The sequence below is a fragment of the Gymnodraco acuticeps genome, unplaced genomic scaffold (genome assembly GCF_902827175.1).
Source record: "Gymnodraco acuticeps unplaced genomic scaffold, fGymAcu1.1, whole genome shotgun sequence".
Taxonomy (NCBI): Eukaryota; Metazoa; Chordata; class Actinopteri; order Perciformes; family Bathydraconidae; genus Gymnodraco; species Gymnodraco acuticeps.
The window spans coordinates 1,146,401-1,165,529 of record NW_022990368.1 but is presented as its reverse complement, the minus strand read 5'-3'; the positions used below and the strand labels follow the sequence as shown (position 1 = coordinate 1,165,529).

Below are 19,129 nucleotides of genomic sequence, written 5' to 3'. Positions count from 1 at the left end.
GAAAAAGAGATCGTTGGTCTCAATGGGATTTTCACCTGGTTAAATAAAGGCTACAAACAAACAATCTTAAATGTTCGCTTTTCATTAATTTAAAACAATTAATAATCTTCACGTCATGACGTGTGACGTACGTTGCGACCACGCCCACTTGTTCGAACGAAATGTACATGCGTGCGCGCTCCCATTCTCCACAGCTCTCGGTTTTGCTCGCTCTGTGTTGATAGCGGCTTTCTGCTCCCACACGTGTAATCTCTTATATGTGTCGCTCTCTCTTTGGGACCCCTCAATAAGCAGACCCCGCTCCATCAGAAAAGGTAAATTAACAGTCTGCGTGGTGTCTGATTTTGTCTGAACCTGCGCTGCCGCTTGCATGGCGGGGGAGAGAGGTTGGGGCTGGAAGTTTAGCCGGTTAGCATGCTAGTGCTAGCTAGCAGATGCGTCTACTTTTTGTTGTGGTGTTGCTAACATTAGCTAGCTAGCAAGCTAGTTGAAGTATGATAAATGCACTGCTTGTGTCTTTATTATGTAAAGCTGAGATGTGATGTTGTTATGTTGCCTTCTTTTCAGGTGTAAAGCCATAGAAATCGACCACCATGGGGGCTTATCTGTCTCAACCTAACACGACCAAGACCTTTGCCGATGGCGGCAACAGCACCCTGAGCTACGGCTTCTCTGCCATGCAGGGCTGGCGCGTCTCCATGGAGGTGAGGCTGAAAATAATGACCGGATCAAAGACACTCCATGTTGAAAATTAGATTTGAGTTGCCAATGGCGGGATAAATTGATGTGCGGCATCTCCATGTTTGTTGGTATCTTTCCAAAGTTCGTCACACTCCTAAATTAGCTGCAGTGATGGGTGAAATCCTAAGTCATTCTCGGGGTGTTTTTCTTATCACCCCTAACAACATAAAGAAGAATGTTATTCACATCGCTTCACAACGTACTTCACTGAAGCTGACCGCATTTGTTTCTGTTGGTAACTTCCAGTGAGCAAACAAAAAACAGCAGTTCCCCAGAGAATAAAAAAAAAACTAAAATGTCTACCTAGATACATGCCATGTGAACAATTCGTTTAAAAATACATTGAGTTAATAGACTTTAATGTCCAAGATGGGCAAGCTGGTTAACAAGCAGTAGTCATTACAACCATCTTATTTTTGTTGACCTTTTGGATGTTGCCACACAAAATAATCATTGAAAAATTAAGAACCTTGCTAGGGTCTATAAAACCTTTCGTAGAATGATATTTCCCATGTTAAGCTTCTGAATGGCCTAAATACTGCTCTTTTCTTGTAACACCAGCACTGCTCTGGAAAACCAGGTTTACTTTATTAAAGTGTATTAAACAAGACTTGGATATTGCTGATGTTCCTCCCACATTCTCTTTTAGATCCAATTCGTGGGCATGTGCTGGAATATTTGCACACGACACAACCCCTGTCCATATATAGTGTTTAGGGGGTGTTACTTATGCTAATAATACACAACTAGCCACATACCTCTTATTTTTGATCTAGTATGATTCATTAGCACACCTGGGTAAACATGTTTTAGCATGATTTGAAACATTTGGTGTGTTTGGACTTTTTAAGCTTTCTTACCCAATATTAAGAAAAGTTAAAAAAAAGTTGTCCATTGAGTGAAAATAATGTCTTATCCCGTGTGACTTGCCGTCCTGCACATTTTCTTACCCAAAGTGAAATTGTCTTTGCGATCATTTGTTCCAACTGTCATGTTGTATGTAATGTGCATTGTTTCGTGTGTGTTGTAGGACTCTCACAATTGTATTCCAGAGTTTGACGAGGACACAGCCATGTTTTCTGTGTATGATGGACATGGAGGTAAACCCATATACACTGTACAAATACTGTCACGTTCTTATATACTTTCTCAATGTGCATTTAAACAGTATTTTCTGACCAAATATTTACCTTATCCTAATGAACAACACACACTTTCTAAAAATGACTTTCTCCCAGAAACCATCTTTCACAGCATCAGAACACACCTACTTTTGCTATGTGTCTTCAAGGTTTCCCCTTTTATTGTTGGTTTTACACCTCTTGAGTCCTCTGTTTGCACACCTACCCTGAGAGTGTATATAACCGGCTGTTCCCATTTAGGTGAAGAGGTGGCTCTGTACTGTTCAAAGTACCTTCCTGAAATCATCAAGGAGCAGAAGAACTACAAAGATGGCAAACTGCAAAAGGTGAGAAGCCGTAGAAGCCGCTGCATGATCTTTACTATTTTGTCAGCTCAGATGTCTCAATGAACGGAGACCTGCTGTCTGACTGTGGCATAGTTCACATTTTTGGGATTAGTGGTAATGTCTTTTGAAAGTGCCACAATTTTCCCCGTGTCACTTAAAGTTGTAGAGAAATATATAAAAACAAATTCTCCTTTTTAATATTTAGATAACCTTAAAAAAATATGTATATTCCATACAACAGGATAAAGTTGACAGCATTAGGTTTCAGTTTGTTTCTATACTAAAAGATACATTTCACAAGGCTTTAACATTAGACCTTGCCTTTTCTGTTCTTGGCTAGTAGCAAAGAACAGCCTAATGACTTGCCATAATTATGGTTAAATCTTTTTTGATGTTTCTTGAGGAAGTGCGCATGCTTGAAAGATCATTTCCCATTCAAAAGGCAATACATTGCAAGTAAAACACACACCACTGCAGTGCACACACAGCAATTGATGAGAAGTGATCAAAACCAGGGCTACTTGCAAAGAAAATGTCAACTGTAGTTCTTCAGTCCTGACACATTCAAAACTCGCTGAACAGACTCATCGATGTAGTACCCAACGTTACACTGTCGCTTCATGTTTACTGATGCATCTCTCTGCGCGATGTTTCCAGGCTCTGGAGGAAGCCTTCTTGGTCATCGATGGCAAAATAACCACAGAGGATGTCATTAAGGAGCTGGTCCAGATCGCTGGGCGGCCCACAGAGGAGCCGCCTGTGGTCAAGGTGTCACCGGAGGACGATTGTGAGTACACTGCTGACACTGAAACTTGTGTTTGATGACTATGAGAGTGGTAAGGAACATAATAACAATAGAAATGCAGGATTGTAGAGTATTAACATCCAGCAAAATGCATTAATTTAGAATGAGCATGTGTAAAACATCCTGAAATGCATGCACCTACACTGCTAATACATGATTACTGATTGTTTCCATGTTTCTGCTCCCCTCTCAGTGGAAACGGAGGAGGCTGCTTTGCTCCATGAGGAGGCCACCATGACTATAGAGGAGCTGCTGGTACGCTATGGCCAGAACCTCAATGCTGTCAAGCATGCAGCTGCCATCAGGTATTGTAACACTTTTTATCTTTCTTATAAGGACAGTTGGCTTTAGTGATTCGGATGTTAGAAAAACTAATTGTTCTCTCGTCGTGTTTTGTTCTTAGTGCTGCTGCTAAGAAAGCAGCCAGCTCCAACCCCAACCCCGAGGCCTCGGAAAGCAAAGGTGAAGCTGGGAAAGGAAAGGAGGAGGTAGTAAATGGAGAAATGGAGGAGGAGAGCAATGGAAAAGGGAAGAAAAGCGAAGGAGCGGCAAGTGGATCGAAGCTGCGAGCATCCAGGAGATCAGGAGGCGAGGCCAGTGGTGCAGGTAACAGCTGGGATTCAGTCATATACATTTTGTATTCAAAAGATGACACAATGACATTTTTTTTTTTTTTTAATGGTGTGGGTTAGATAAATAATAGTAATAAAAATAAGCTTTAATTGTATAGGACCTTTCATACAAGAATTGCAGTCCAAAGTGCTTCACAGTAGAGAATTAAATCTCATAAAATAGTCACAGGAAATTGATGTCAGGGTTTACCTATAAAAGGCGTAGGGGAACATAATATTGAAGGGAGGATAGTTCAGATTCACATAATGGCACTCTAAGTAATGGCAGTGATGGGATGATATTGACAATAACACAAAATCAGTTGACACATTGAGAGTGCAGCAGAGAGCATCGGTTAGCGACCTAAATATTGAAATAAATCTTCTTTCATATCAGAATACCTTTATTAATCCCACGGAGGGGACATGTGCGTAGTTCCAGCAGGAAAAAGAGCCACAGACAGCTTAATGTTACATGTGTTAAATATGTGACATGCATAAAAAAAAAAGTACTAAGTTATGATATAATAAAAAGTTACATCATTTAAAAAAATACACATCCTGTAACAGTTCTTAGGATTTAGCAGCCAGGTATATATTACTCAGTTATTAACAGTATTTATATATTGCACATAGTTTGTTGGTATTTAGCAGCAAGGGGTCTGTTGCGGTGTGTGTGGGGGGGGTCAACTCAATGATAATGGGAAAAAGGTGAGCCTGCTCAAATACTGAAGTATTATCTTATAACTTACCACGTACTTATCAAATGTCCTCTCTCTCTCCGCTCCCCTCATTAACCACACGTGTCCTGGTTTCTCCTCTCCAGCAGCCGACTGTGGGTCAGGAAGCGCCAATGGGGCGGGAAAGGCCGGAAAGGCAGAAGGAGACGCAGGTCCTTCCTGCTCGTCCTCCAAGGCTGTAGCAGATTCAAAGTCCAGGTTCTTCGATGACAGCGAGGAGTCTGACGGAGAGGAGGAGGGCAGTGAGGAGGAGGTGAAGCAGACACCAGAGTTACGGTCATGTTTGGAAACCTCCCTCACTCTGAGGGTTTTAAACATGAGGAAACCATTGTATTTATATGATCTTTTCTTTTAATTAGGATTGTAGCGAAGAAGACGATGGTGACAGCAGTGAGATGGAAGAAGAGGAGGATACAGATGATGGAGAGGAAGACTCAGAAGATGAGGAGGAGGAGGAAATGTGCCTTCCTGGAATGGACGGGAAAGAGGAGGTGTGAACAAAAGAGAAACTAATCTAATGCAACTAAGAAAAATAAGTGCACCTGATACAAATACTACTTTCGCTATTTACAACACGTCTTGCTTAATGTCGATATCTGTTCTTACTTGAGTCGGAGTGATACTTAGGGTCTGGGTAGAAACCGTCTGCTCTCGTGCATAACGGGTTGATTATTGATGATATACAATCACACTATTAAAATATGGATAAACTAGTGTCCGTAGAAAACAATAACATGTAAATGTGCTCTGTTGCAAATGAATGTTATCTGATAGTGACCGAGTCCACTAAAGTGGGAACAACAATGCAGCGTTTTGGGAACGAATGTACAGAGAAATCACGTTTTCTAAAATCGAAGTTGTCTCTAACGATTAAGTTGACATTAAATCAAAAAAATATTAGGACCTCTTTCCACGTATGAGTTGTACAACTTTTTAAAGCGCCTTGACCTCCACCTTTGAAGCTTTAAAAAGTTGTCATATGCTGATGTTTGGGGAATTGGTCGTATCAAAATCACTGAATTCAAAATCACAATATCTTTGCTTGTGACTTTTAAAAGATTAGGCTTAGTTAGCAGTAGGTTTTTTTTAATTTATTTTTTATTATATATAAAATAGCTTGGCTGTAAAGCTTGGCCTCATCAGAAGCCAGGTTTGTGATTTCTGATGACTTTTTGTAAAGCTTCGGTGCTGGAACGGGAATTTGACAGAGTACTCTGATTGTATTGTATGTAGGGATGCTCCAATACTCACTCTCTGCCGATCGATCGGTGCTCTCTAAAAATGCCGATCGCATGATGTAAAATGATAACGTAAAATACATGACACTTTTCTCTGTGCGTCAAAACAAGCTCGCCAAAATGGCAGTTTAAGGTGTCAGAGAATGACAATAAAATGGCGGTATGCAACGTGTGTGAAGCAGAAATCCTGCAGCTGTGACGGACCGCTGAGCAGAGCAAAACACACACTAAGAGCTAGACCGAACACACTTAGCTATTTGATCTACCTCTGGAACTAGCTAAACTAGTTATACATATGTTTATTCTTCACTGTCGGGTCACTCATTACTGGTTCAGTGAGCTGCATGAGATACTGACAGGCTGGGAGAGAGAGAGAGAGGAAAAGAGAGCGCTTCCGCTCATTTCTCCCGTGTTATTCTCCAAAGTGAATGTAAACTTGAATAATGTACTTCATTTGAATGTAATAATTATGTTGGTTGTAGTTTGTGGAAGCGCCAGTGAATGAGCCCCATTAACTGAGTTTTAAACATCACTTTAAATGGTAGATCCCCATAGCCCACTCGATCGGATCGGTATCGGCCGATACTGATTCCGGCGATCGGAGCATCCCTAATTGTATGTATAGAGGAGTAAAGCATCATGCAGTAACATCACATCTCATGTTCATGTGTGTGCAGCCCGGCTCTGACAGCGGCACCACGGCTGTGGTGGCTCTGATCCGAGGAAAACAGCTGATCGTGGCCAACGCCGGAGACTCTCGCTGCGTGGTGTCTGAGCGCGGTGAGTCTCAACCATGCAGGGTCTAATTATTATTGATAGAAGCGCTATATGAGATATTTGTGAAAAATCTAAATGTTAATCAGTTAAACGACCAATTTGGTAATAATGTAAGAGTTCTGTGTCGCTATAGGCAAAGCTGTGGACATGTCGTACGACCACAAGCCTGAGGACGAGCTGGAGCTGACCCGCATCAAAAACGCTGGCGGGAAAGTGACCATGGATGGGCGGGTCAACGGGGGGCTGAACCTCTCCAGAGCTATTGGTATGGCCGACTGCATCTGAATTGAACACATAGCTTCTCTTAGTCAATGTTAGATTCCTTTCGTCTGTTCTGAAGTCAATTTGCAAACAAATACGTTTCTGATTCTCTGAGATGAACTTCTCCTGTAAGCAGAATGAGTTTCTATGAACCTTCTGCCCTGGACTCTGCCTCTCAGGTGATCACTTCTATAAGAGGAACAAGGCTCTGCCTCCAGACGAGCAGATGATCTCCTCCATGCCAGACGTCAAAGTCCTGACTCTTAACGGGGACCACGACTTCATGGTCATCGCCTGCGACGGCATCTGGTAATTGATTATTATTTAGGATTCATCATAAACCAAATTTGAATACACAATAATATTGTTTGTCCATTTGATCGGTTATATTCCTGCTAATAAGCCTTTCTGATGCCTGTGTGCAGGAATGTGTTGAGCAGTCAGGAGGTGGTGGACTTCATCAGTGAGAGGATCAAACCAGACCAGAGCGGCAAAGTCAAATCCCTCTCATCCATAGTGGGAGAGGTGAGAGGCTCCTCTTACACACTCAATACAAAATGACCACTTGTACATGCATTTGTCCGAGGTTCTGTTAACAGAATTATAATTACATGTCAGACATAACAAAAAATAGATTTCTGCAGTTTTTTACATCTCCAACATTTTTATTCAATTTTAACTGAGATGACACCGATGCAAATCAATAATAGTAAATGATGCATATTGCGCATTGATGACCCATCTCACATCGGTGGCACATTACATTACATTGCATTTAGCTGACGCTTTTATCCAAAGCCACTTACAATAAGTACATTCGACCAACAAGAAACAAACTTGAAGAAAACAGAATCATATAAGTACATCAGGTTTCATAGAGCTAAAACATTTCAAGTGCTACTCAACTGGCTTTAGGTAAGCCAGTCCTTTATTAGTATATAACAGAGTTCGTACGGGTGCTGGAAATCCTTGAAAATGCTTGAAATTGTACGTGGTGTTTTCAAGGTTTGAAAAGGGCTTGAATTTTTGGAATGGTGCTTGAATTTGGGATAAAGTGCTTGAAATTGTAAATGCTTTACTTCGCTTTTTAGATTAAAAGAAAATAAAGAAGTCGGAGCGCGCATAATTGCTTCGCTTCTACATAAAACAGCTCCGCTGCGGCCTTCCCGCGCTATGCGCGTGACCTACAAGTGTTTGTGTTACTGTGACCTGGGCATTCTGATGAGAGTGATAGATGACAGTGTGCCAGGAGGTTGCCGTTTCAACGAGCGTTGGCTAGCAGAAGACAAATACAAGCCATGGCTAAGACGAGGGTCAAGCCCACGAGGAGCCTCCTGCAAAGTTTGCAAAAATAACGATGCGAGAGTCTGCGCTGACGAGCCACATGAAAGGTACGCCGTAGTAGAGCATTTTAGATTAGGCTAACGTTGCATGTTACGTTTGTTTAAGCTAACGTTAGCGAGCTGAATAGCGAACTCCATGAGGGATAATAATAATTGCAGGGGACAATCATTTCAGAGGAGCGTACCTATGTTATGTGCGTTACAGTCGCCATCCTGTGGTGTTCAGAGGATGAAGCACTCACGGCATTTTGTGTTATAGTCACGAAATATAATCTATTGATTCGACACAGAGCGATTTTGAAAGCAATGTATTTCTACTGGTAGTTTGTTTCGTGCCTAAACCAAATGTGACTTGATCTATCGAAATCAGTCACATTGACCCGAAGACACATTTGTGTGTGTGTGTGTGTGTGTGTGTGTGTGTGTGTGTGTGTGTGGTGTGTGTGTGTGTGTGTGTGTGTGTGTGTGTGTGTGTGTGTGTGTGTGTGTGTGTGTGTGTGTGTGTGTGTGTGTGTGTGTGTGTGTGTGTGTGTGTGTGTGTGTGTGTGTGTGTGTGTGTGTGTGTGTGTGTGTGTGTGTGTGTGTGTGTGTGTGTGTGTGTGTGTGTGTGTGTGTGTGTGTGTGTGTGGCTTGTAATTATGCCGAAGCTTCAAAGTTGTATTTATCATCTGAATTTGCCGAAACAAGTTTAATATTCTAAAAGCCAAGACTTTGTTTATTTGAAAACGGATGAAAACAAACTGTCTTTTATATAAAATTGTAAAAGTAAAAAGTATTATACAAGTAAAACTACATTTTGCTTCAATCCCATGTAATTGTAGAATGAACACAGTCTTCCTTTGAAGATGTATAAGTCAGGTGTTTTGAGTAGTCAGCATTACCTACAAATCATTGTACACATTTGTAATTTTATTTTCCACTTGTTACCTTTGTGAGTCTATTTCTATGCAGCTCTGCGTGATTTTGTGACTACAATTCAGACTAATACGCTACCAGAGGTAGAATATGTACTCCGATGGTGTAGTGAAAGTATAAGTACTTGAGTAAAAGTAGAAGTACTCAGATCTTGTACTTGAGTAAAAGTAGAAGTACCAGAGAGTGTAGGAATACTCTGTTACAGTAAAAGTCCTGCATTCAAAATGTTCCTCAAGTAAAAGTATTATCATCAAAATATAGTGAAAGTAGCGACAGTAAAAGTAGTCGTTGTGCAGATTGGTCCATTTCAGAATAATATATATGATATGTTTTATAATGATTGATCAGTAAAGTGTTCTCAAAGCTGGTAAAGGAGCAGCTAGTTTGAATGACTTTGTATACTGCAGGGTAGCTTGTGGATTTACTCCAGGTGGAACTAAAGTCTGATTCAACACTTGATTAGATTTCACATCATTCATCCACATCTGTGAAGTAACTAAAGGTATTAAATACATGTAGTGGAGGAAAAGTACACCATGTACCTCTGACTTGTGTTTACTGCCAACCTAAAAGTACCTCAAAAATAGTAATCAATAATGTATTGAAAGTTATTTGGCTGATTGTTTTATATCGGCTCAGCCAGGTTACATGGGAGGCCCAGTCTACGTACAGGTCACTCCTTTTGAAATATTAAACTTAGTTTTCTTTTCTTTAATTGTTCATCCTCGTGTAGAATGCTATCACGAAACACATATTTGGTTGTTTATAGCATAAAGAACATCTGATTTAATGTGAGGTAGGGAAATAATCATTTGAGTATAAGTATGTGTATATAAATATGTAATTTACAACAGCTGTAAGATGCTTGAAAATGCACCTTGAAAAGTGCTTGAATTTGACTTTGGAAAAGGTGTAAGAACCCTGATACGAGTGCTTTGTTAGTCATTTCATCGCTTGGAGTCGAAAGAGATGAGTTTTCAGTCTGCACCGGAAGATGTGTAAGCTTTCTGCTGTCCTGATGTCAATGGGAAGCTCATCCCACCATTCTGCAGCCAGGATAGCAAACCCATGTGTTTTTGCTGATGGGAACTTGGGTCCCCCTCGCAGTCCTTATGACACTGATATAAACAAGCTTAAGCCAAAACTGATTGTATGTAACCTAAATGTTTAGCCTAATTAGCTAAGCATCTAAAAAATATTCTAACAACTATTGTAGACTGAATGACACGGCAGCCCCTCCTCCCAATATCAACAGTATTTGATCAGTCGCGTACATTAGAGTTTTCCCTGTAGATAGTTATTGTGCTATGTAGCTTGTAGACTAAGTAGATAACCACAACACAATTACCTTTGGAGCGTCTCTTTTCTCACGTTCATTTTAAATCCCATATGTCTTTCTAACAGCTGTTGGACCACTGTTTGGCCCCCGACACATCTGGAGACGGGACCGGATGTGACAACATGACCTGCATCATCATCACCCTCCGGCCTCACCCGGCCACCGCTCAGCCGGACGACAAGAAGAAGAGGAAGCTCGAGGACGAGAAGAACGGCAACGACAGCAAAAAGGCCAAAAGTGAATAAAGGCAGAGAGAAACGGAGCCAGAGGCAGCAGCTGGTCCCGGCTCCCCAGAGGCAAACTCTGCTCTCCAGTTGATCCCTGCCGCACAAACATCCCCCTTCAAAACAAATTTAAATGACTATACGTATGTTCAAAGATCGGCTGAACTGAGATCATCGGTATAGTTTTTTATTCTCACTTTAACGCCCTTTCAGTTATTTCTTTTTGTTGGTGTCGCTGTAAAGACTTCTTAAATTCAGAGGAGTCATACATGCTGAATAGTTCATTATTTTCCAAGTATTTGTAACTAGATGCCGAATGATCCAGTCTATAGACATCTGTGTATTTCTAAACATTAAGAGACGTCTTATCTCCTCTGCAGACATCACTGCCCTCTGTTGTGAAAATATTTCCCCACATGGCAGTTTCACAGTTTTGTTTCAGTGGAAGTTTGAGGATAGCTCTCCTAGTGGCCTGTGTATGATTGCTTTTGACATATTACAGTAAGACACACATTTTTCATTGCCGTTTTGAAATATGAAACATGACACATGCAAGCTACTTTCCCAATATGGAATCGCACAATGCTTTGTGTTGTGCCCAATTGTATCTCAAAGTGCCATTAAATCCCTTTTTTTTATAGGCACCATTTCACATCCTCAAATGAACTGAAGGGACCCGAAATGGCTTCAGATAGACGTGTAAAAGTTACGCTATTGAAAATGATTGAAAGGGGATATTATTGTCTTTTGTAGTCAATTTAAAGACTCCAGGAGCAGCGAGAGTGAGCATACTTGTCCAGTGAATGTGCCGCAGAATGTTCCCTATTTAAGTGAAGGATTCGGGGAACTAGCCCCTTCGGTTCCATAACAGCCCAATCAAAAACAACACATCCCCGTTATCTGGCCTTTATTTCCATTCCTGCTTTGTTTCTGGTTTTGATTAGATTCTGTAAATATCCACACAAATATAAGATGCCAGGGTTTCTTGAACTAGTGTACTTTTCTGTGGCCATCCAGAGACAGGTGGTGTTTGAAGCCCTTCTCCACCACATTCCCTCTCACCGTCTGTCCACTGTGTTTTAGTAAAAAAAAGTATTTCCACTCAAATGTTTGTTGTTATTTTTCTTTTTCTATTTTGATGTAACAGTTATAGGAAGTTTATTTTCTTACCAGCACACTCTGGAAACGCTGTACTGTGGAGAGGATGCACAAGGTTACTTTTGAGTGGAAATACAGTCTGAAGCTCAGAGCACCGAGACAGCGTAACTGTTCAGAATATTTCTCGTCTTTATTCGCAGAATCCTCATTTAAACCGCACCGTGTGACTATAAGTTTGTCTCTAGTGTACTTTCTTGTCACCATTCCCCGTTTTTCTGTAAATAGTTTTTTCAATACTTGTAATTGAAGAAGAAAAAAGCTTTTTCTTTGTAATTGTGAGTCAATGTGAAATTTTCGGTGCATACTCTTTTGACACCAGTATGTAAGTACATACAAATACATTTTTTTAAATAATCATAAATGTGTTCCTGTGTTTTTCTTCAATCAGGGTTTTTAGATGAGTCTTTTATTTTGATATAACATTCCTCAGTCAGACAATATTCAAGTCACCTTGAATGCAGTATCCGGTTTAAAAAGAGCTATCACTTTGATGTCAATAAATGGGTCATTCCAGAATTGGAGGACAATTTAGACACCAACATTTTTGAAAAATAAACCTTTTATTTTATAATTTGTTTAATGTATTTAGGAAAAACAGATAATAAACTATCAAAAAAAGTGATTTGCCCAGCTAGGCATCAAATGTATATTTTCCAATGAAGAATTACCCCTGTTACTCTAATTATAGTAACAGGGTTGAAAATCAATGCTAATTCAAGCTTTAACCTCAGGAATTATTGCTAGATGTAGCATGTAATGCTACTTTCAAGGCAAGGACAAACTTGGATATCTAATGCAAGAAAGATAACTTTGAAATGAATATGCTTTATTCTGATAATATCAGTAACAGGGTTGAGTGGGTCAGAGTGCCACACTCTTTTAAGACTGAAAAGATTGTAAAAATATGAAAAATAAAAGAGGACTTTTGGTCTACCCATGGCACTAGCACATGGCTTGCTGATGTCCTTTCCACTGTGTCATCTGATTTACAGTTTTTTCACTTCCTGTGCCAATCTAAAAAGGTTTGGGTAACAGGGTTGAACGCATGTTGAGGGACACACCTTCTGTGCAAAATTACTGTTATCTAAAATATGTTTATGATTTAACAAATTGATTTGACCATTACAAGAGACATATATCAATAGAATAATACCAAAAAAAGTAAATAAAATCCCTATTTTAAATGTTATATTTGACATGCAAGTTGGTCACCAAGAAGCGGGGACAAGAGAAAAATGCCATTTTAGGGGATGTTCGAGAGCTATTTGATAATTTAAATAATATTTTGAAACCACTTTTTCTACAACTTTATATACATTTTGTCTCAAGACAAGTATGTTTAACACAACAAGTGCATGTTTTAGCATTTTGGGCATGGATTATTAGATGTTTTATATGGGGGACATGAAATGTCCTCCAATTCTGGAATGACCCATGTAATGGTTACTGATCTTTATTCTCCAAATGTCTAACAATATAGTTTAAATGCTTTTTAAGGGTTTTTTGCTCTGCCTCGCATGTAAAGTTTTCTGTTTTAGACACAAGCAATGTGTTGCAGTCATAAGTAACCAAGTAGATTTACTCAAGTACTTCACTTAAAGGTAGGGTAGGTAAGAATGGAGAAACCAGCTCGAGTGCGCTGGAATTTGAAAGTACGCAGCCGAATCTGCCTCTTCCTTCAGACTTCCTTACAGAGAGCCCCTCCTCCAACACACACGAACGCGCACATGACCAATGAGGGCATTTGTGCTTACATTTGTTGCTACTTTACTAATATTCAGAGGAAAATGGTGTTCTTTTACTCCACAACATTTATTCATTACCTTTAGTTACGTTGTCGATTTGGATGTGAAATACAAGCGACACTTAAATCAGACTTTAGTTACACCTGGAGTAAATTCAAAAGCTACCCGGCAGTATACAAAGTCATACAAATTAGCTTCACCTTTACTAGCTTTGATAAAAATAATTATACTCAAACATATTTTATTCTGAAATGGGACAATCTGCACAATGACTACTTCAACTTTTGGTAATTTAAGTATTCTGATGCTAATACTTTTGTACTTTTACTTAAAACTGAGTATTCCTACACTCTGGTACTTTTACAATATCAGAGTACCTTTTTCCCCACCTATGCTGTGTTGCCTGCTGATCTGCATGGACCAACTGTCCGTGCTCTTTGCTGGACGGCGTGCACAGAGACAGTCCTGCAGATGGCAGCAGATGGAGAGGTTTGGGCCAGTGTTGTTGAGGTCTTTTATGATCTGCAGCCTGCCATGAAGGACAGAAGTGGAGATGTCTGTAGCTCACACACCTTCAGGACATACTGACCACTCACCTCATTTCTCATAAGGACAAAGTGAACATGTTATAATTTAATTCTCCAAAGAAATAGGAAAGCAAAAAAGGACAGAGTTTATTTCCCATCAGCCCAGGGGCCTCTCTGTCCTGCCCTCCCATTGGCTGCTGCTGCTCCACAGGCCTGGTGGTTGTTCTGCTCCCCGAGGATCACTGCTGTGTCAGGAACAATAGAGAGCAAGAGAGGAAACACCCTGTCCTTGGAATCTAAAAATGTCATCACACACACACACACACACACACACACACACACACACACACACAAAAGACCAGAATAGACACATTTTTACCCTTTCTTTACCAGGAAGGATGTTTTTAGTTTTTGTCTGCAGATTAAGCTTACTGTAAGTGGTTTGAGTGGACACTATGAAAGCAACGTTTTTCTAGATTGCAAAGACACTCTTGATGAAACTTCAACATCACCCTTTAAACCTTTAAAACCAAAGGCTATGGCAGAGGTGCCATTGGGAGAGTTTTCACGATGTTTTTTTGTTTGTTTTTACAGTATTTCAACAGGTCATCTGTGTTAAATCATCAGGTTCTGTACACCAGGGTTTATTATGTATTGTGAAATTATCTTTGGAGAAAATATGCTTACGTGTAGCTGGCCAAAATGTATCTTCTGAATGGACAATTGTGTTTAAGCTTATGGGAAAATCTGTTATATATGAGTGTGACCATTTTGATCTTGTATGCATAATGAATATGATGAGTAAGTGGGAAAAGCTCCTGGCATGAGAGGCTGCAAAAGAGTTGCTTTGAAGTTATTACAAAAATCCAATTAAATGTCTATAAAAGTACTTGAATATAATTTAGAAATAGTTGTACTATACGTTTAATATTTATTCTTGCCACTTTATACTTCTATTTCATTACAGTTGAAATGAACCCATTTGTATACTTAATACTTTTACCTCTGGTACATCAAGTATAGTGTGTTCGTTTTGTACTTTCAATTAGGTACAAGATCTGAGTTCTTCCCCTTCTGATAAAACTACTCCGCTTTTGGTGATCCCAAAAACAAGAAGCATGACTGAACAGCCATAGTGTTTCGATTTCTACAACAGTTTTCCTGGAATACATGATTGGTTGTTTCTCAAAGGTCCCCTGTAGGAAGCTGTTCCAGGCAGATTTTGACTGCAGTAAATATGTCTAAAAGGCTTCTACTATGGAGCTCAATGGCGTCCTTGTCCAGCTGTGTGTCGGGGGTGTGTGTCCTAAACCTGAGTGATGGCTGGGGGAGAGCCACAGGAGGCCAACTAGACCTCCAATTGTACATGTTTAACTATATGTGTGTGTGTGTGTGTGTGTGTGTGTGTGTGTGTGTGTGTGTGTGTGTGTGTGTGTGTGTGTGTGTGTGTGTGTGTGTGTGTGTGTGTGTGTGTGTGTGTGTGTGTGTGTGTGTGTGTGTGTGTGTGTCGAGGTCGAGGCAGCAGGTGTATATATATAGAAAAGTAGACCACAATAGCAGATTGTAGTCGGACACAGTAAGTATTCATCAAGATCTTTTTCGATCGCCCTCTCGCTCCTAAAACTATATTGGCCTCGTTGCTTTCTCATTGCATAGAGTTCAGCAGCAATGTCCCAAAACACACACACACACACACACACACACACACACACACACACACACACACACACACACACACACACACACACACATTCCAGCGGTCACTGTGCCATTTAAAACTTGCTGTGACCAAAAGTAGTTAACTGTAAGGTTTCTTTCAGAGTCACACACACCTCAAATCTTTATTGTTGGGACTTTAGTAGTTTTCTTTAACACGATATATTATAATACATTATCATTATATTAACATGTTATTATATTAATACATTGATCTTATATAAGGTGTACTTAGTGTCACAATTAGCATTTTACCCAAAGAGTATATGGAGAAAGACAAAACACTTAATGCTTTTTAAAAAAAATCAATCACACATACACAATAGGAAGATGTCAAAGTCAGCTGTTCTGTTGCTGACAGGATGTAGCAGCATGTCAGATCCAGACTCATCTCTGTGTGTGTGTGTGTGTGTGTGTGTGTGTGTGTGTGTGTGTGTGTGTGTGTGTGTGTGTGTGTGTGTGTGTGTGTGTGTGTGTGTGTGTGTGTGTGTGTGTGTCGTCAGCATCAAGCTAAGCATGTTGGATGGAATAACAGGAAAACCCCCCACATCCTTTTTTCTCCCCCTCTCTTTCCTTTTACATCTCTTGTGCCGCCTCCTCCCATTTTTCTTTTCCACCAACTGTCACTTCCTGTCACCCCTTCACTCCACTTCCTCTCTTCTTCCCTCATCTGTTTTCAGTAAATTATACATCCTCTTTGTCTTCCAATATTTCCAATGCTTTCCTTTCCATTTCCTTCTTATCTGATATCGTGGAATGCGGTCTTCTGTGGAAGACTGTCATCAGATAAGCACACGGACACCCTGTATTTGTCCTGTCTAAAGCTCTTATTAACCACTGTTGTGCTTACACAAATACAGGATTTATCTATAAAAAAAGGCATTAAAACCAAAACATAAATAAAAAATAAAGAGAATCATGCTGCAACAACCAATCAAAAGAAGAGCAGTATTACTAACACTTGAGACACTTACAAAAAAATAATGGCTGAAAACATCCTTAACATGAGAGAGATCATCTGTCAAAGTCCATAAATACGAATATTTGGTCAAAAATATCCAGGTTCATCAGGGCAGCACATTCAGAAACCCACCTGCACAAACAGATTCACACATATCTGGACATCTGTATGTACTGTAGGCACACACACACGAACACACACACCCACACACGGGTGCGGTCTAAGATAAGAGAGAAGTGGAAAGAAACTGCTATCTGATCACTGAACATTTCCTCACTTTCTCATTACTTTGCAAGTAAATAGCCATTTGGAAAAAACTGATCATAGCAATGAACAGCGGATAAATGGACAATGATTCTGAAAACAAAAACTCTTTATCCTGTAGCGCAATATCTTTAATGTTTTCAGGAAATTGTTTCTGTTGGATACTTGGAGGCAGTATTTGCTTCCTTGCACAAATAATTGACTCTTTTTTAGAGGAAAGGAAATCCAAGCTAATTCATTTCCACGCTTCTTTTTATGAGATCTTCTTTCCCTCTGAGTACTTTATCATTTTGACACATGTTCCTGTCATGGTTTCTATTCCTCTTCTGTATTCCTTTTATCTTCTTTATTTAGTTATTCATGGGTTGGTCACAGGGTCCTGGGTTCAAATCATTTAAGGCTTCAGCCCTTTATAGTTCCCTTGCTGAAAGTTCTCTCTCTCATAACATTAGTGGTGGATAAACCCATAGTGATCCCTGGAAGATAACATGACTTTAAGGGACATAATGTGAGATGATGCTGCGTCGGTAAAAGTGCATGCACAGTAACAAAAGCACCACAACATTGTACACAAAATAAAGAGTGGTCTCTATGCCAGTGTGCTCTATAAAGCATCGACATGACATAAACGTGTCACATGACCTAAATAATCTGGATTCCCAGTGTGAGCGTCCAAACTGTGATCAGCGCCTTCATAGAGGTTTCATTATAGTGTGTTAAGAGATAATGCGGCTGAAAAATCTCCCTACATGTCTGCTTTCTGTCAGAGAAAGAGCCGTGGTTCAGCTGTCACATGAAGCCAGAGAGAAGTCCTTCTTCCTGCTGTAATCTATGTGAAACAAGAGCTTTGTCTACTGACACTAGAATACAACACTTACTCATATACTTACACTAAAAAAAAGGAGATATTGTTGCACATCTTGTGATGAATAAATGGTGTTCCTCCCCACAGCTAAATCATCTTGTGACCGGGAATAAAACCACAGTCCCAGGGAGAGCAACTAAAGCTCTGTGCTGTAAATGTAGCACAGGCGTCTCATATCTTGTGACCGAACCCACTGTGGATAATTGTTTAACCAAGAAAATAGACCTTATACCATATTTGAGAATGTTAAAGCATCTATTCATTGCTCATTAATCAATTCATCATGAATTGACATAACAAATATATTATCTGTTGCTTCCTACAAAAACTTGTTATATACAGCAACCACTTATATGTTTGCAGAAATGATCACTGAAAATTATTTATTTAATTAAACCCGATGGTGTCCTGAGTTGTAATGACATTTAACTCACAATCACAAGGTCATAGGACTGGCCACGATAGGAAAAACACTGAAGGGTCACCTGTCTTTAGGATGCATTCTCTGGGGGCCACAAGGACGTTAAAAACAACCAAAATTGTCTTGAACAACTGCAAACAGACACAAAAAGACAACATAAACAGATAAAACAACCACAAATAGATACAGAATGTCTGCAAAGAGATTAAAAAATGATTAAAGTACACTTTGAGACTCTCTGAGTTTGGGTTTGTTGTTCATATCCAGACAGGGTGACGGCTAAAAGTCTCTCAATCCGTCCATGACTTTAACTGCTCCTCTTGTTTGAAGAGTGTTTATTTATGTTGCCCCTTAATAAAATGGTCCAGGGTTTCAAACCAGCAACTTGAAGCCACAAAGTAATTTTATTTAAGAAATTAAGGCATCAAATCTACAGCATATAATGTTTCAAACAATTGACGGCTACATTTCAAAGCAGGTCATTGGATACAGCTAAAACTGCTGTTTATAACTCAAGGTTTTCATAAACACTGCCCAATTTTTTTATAAAAACACAACACGTTAAAATGATGAACAAATAACAGGTGTTAGTTCTACAATTATCAACACTCAAATGTTTTTCTACAGAAATAAATGAGTCATGTGCCTCTGCCCTCAGGACCAGCTCCCATGATGCATTGCTTCTTAAGATAAAGCTGACTCCCTGAAGACACCACCTCAACACCACATCACTCACACTCCCATACTGCCTTTAGCGCAAACTAACAATAACACTTCACACATCTTCTTGTCATAAAACATACTCATACGTGTCATACCATCACTATCTCTGCATCTATTCTCTCTGTCAACATGTGGTGTATCTTTATCTGTTATTCTAATATGGAGAAAAAAGTTTTAAATGAGCCGGTCAAAGTGTTAGAGACCGTTGTTAGAGAGATTCATTGAAGCAGTGTCTTTGAACTCCACACAACTTAAAGTGGGTCTCTCTCTCTCTCTCTCATCTCTCT

General features: G+C 39.8%; 1 protein-coding gene across 1 annotated transcript; it reads left to right on the top strand.

Moving 5' to 3' along the window:
• The first annotated feature begins 138 nt into the window (after nt 1-138).
• On the top strand, nt 139-11,981 carry ppm1g (protein phosphatase, Mg2+/Mn2+ dependent, 1G). Its single transcript, XM_034224339.1, has 14 exons — nt 139-314; nt 568-704; nt 1,772-1,841; nt 2,124-2,209; nt 2,867-2,996; nt 3,208-3,319; nt 3,418-3,620; nt 4,452-4,618; nt 4,725-4,856; nt 6,281-6,383; nt 6,514-6,645; nt 6,821-6,950; nt 7,067-7,166; nt 10,304-11,981. Exons 2-14 carry the CDS (start codon nt 594-596, stop codon nt 10,481-10,483), a joined length of 1,656 nt encoding a protein of 551 aa, XP_034080230.1. The 5' UTR covers nt 139-314; nt 568-593; the 3' UTR covers nt 10,484-11,981.
• Nucleotides 11,982-19,129: the final 7,148 nt, after the last annotated feature.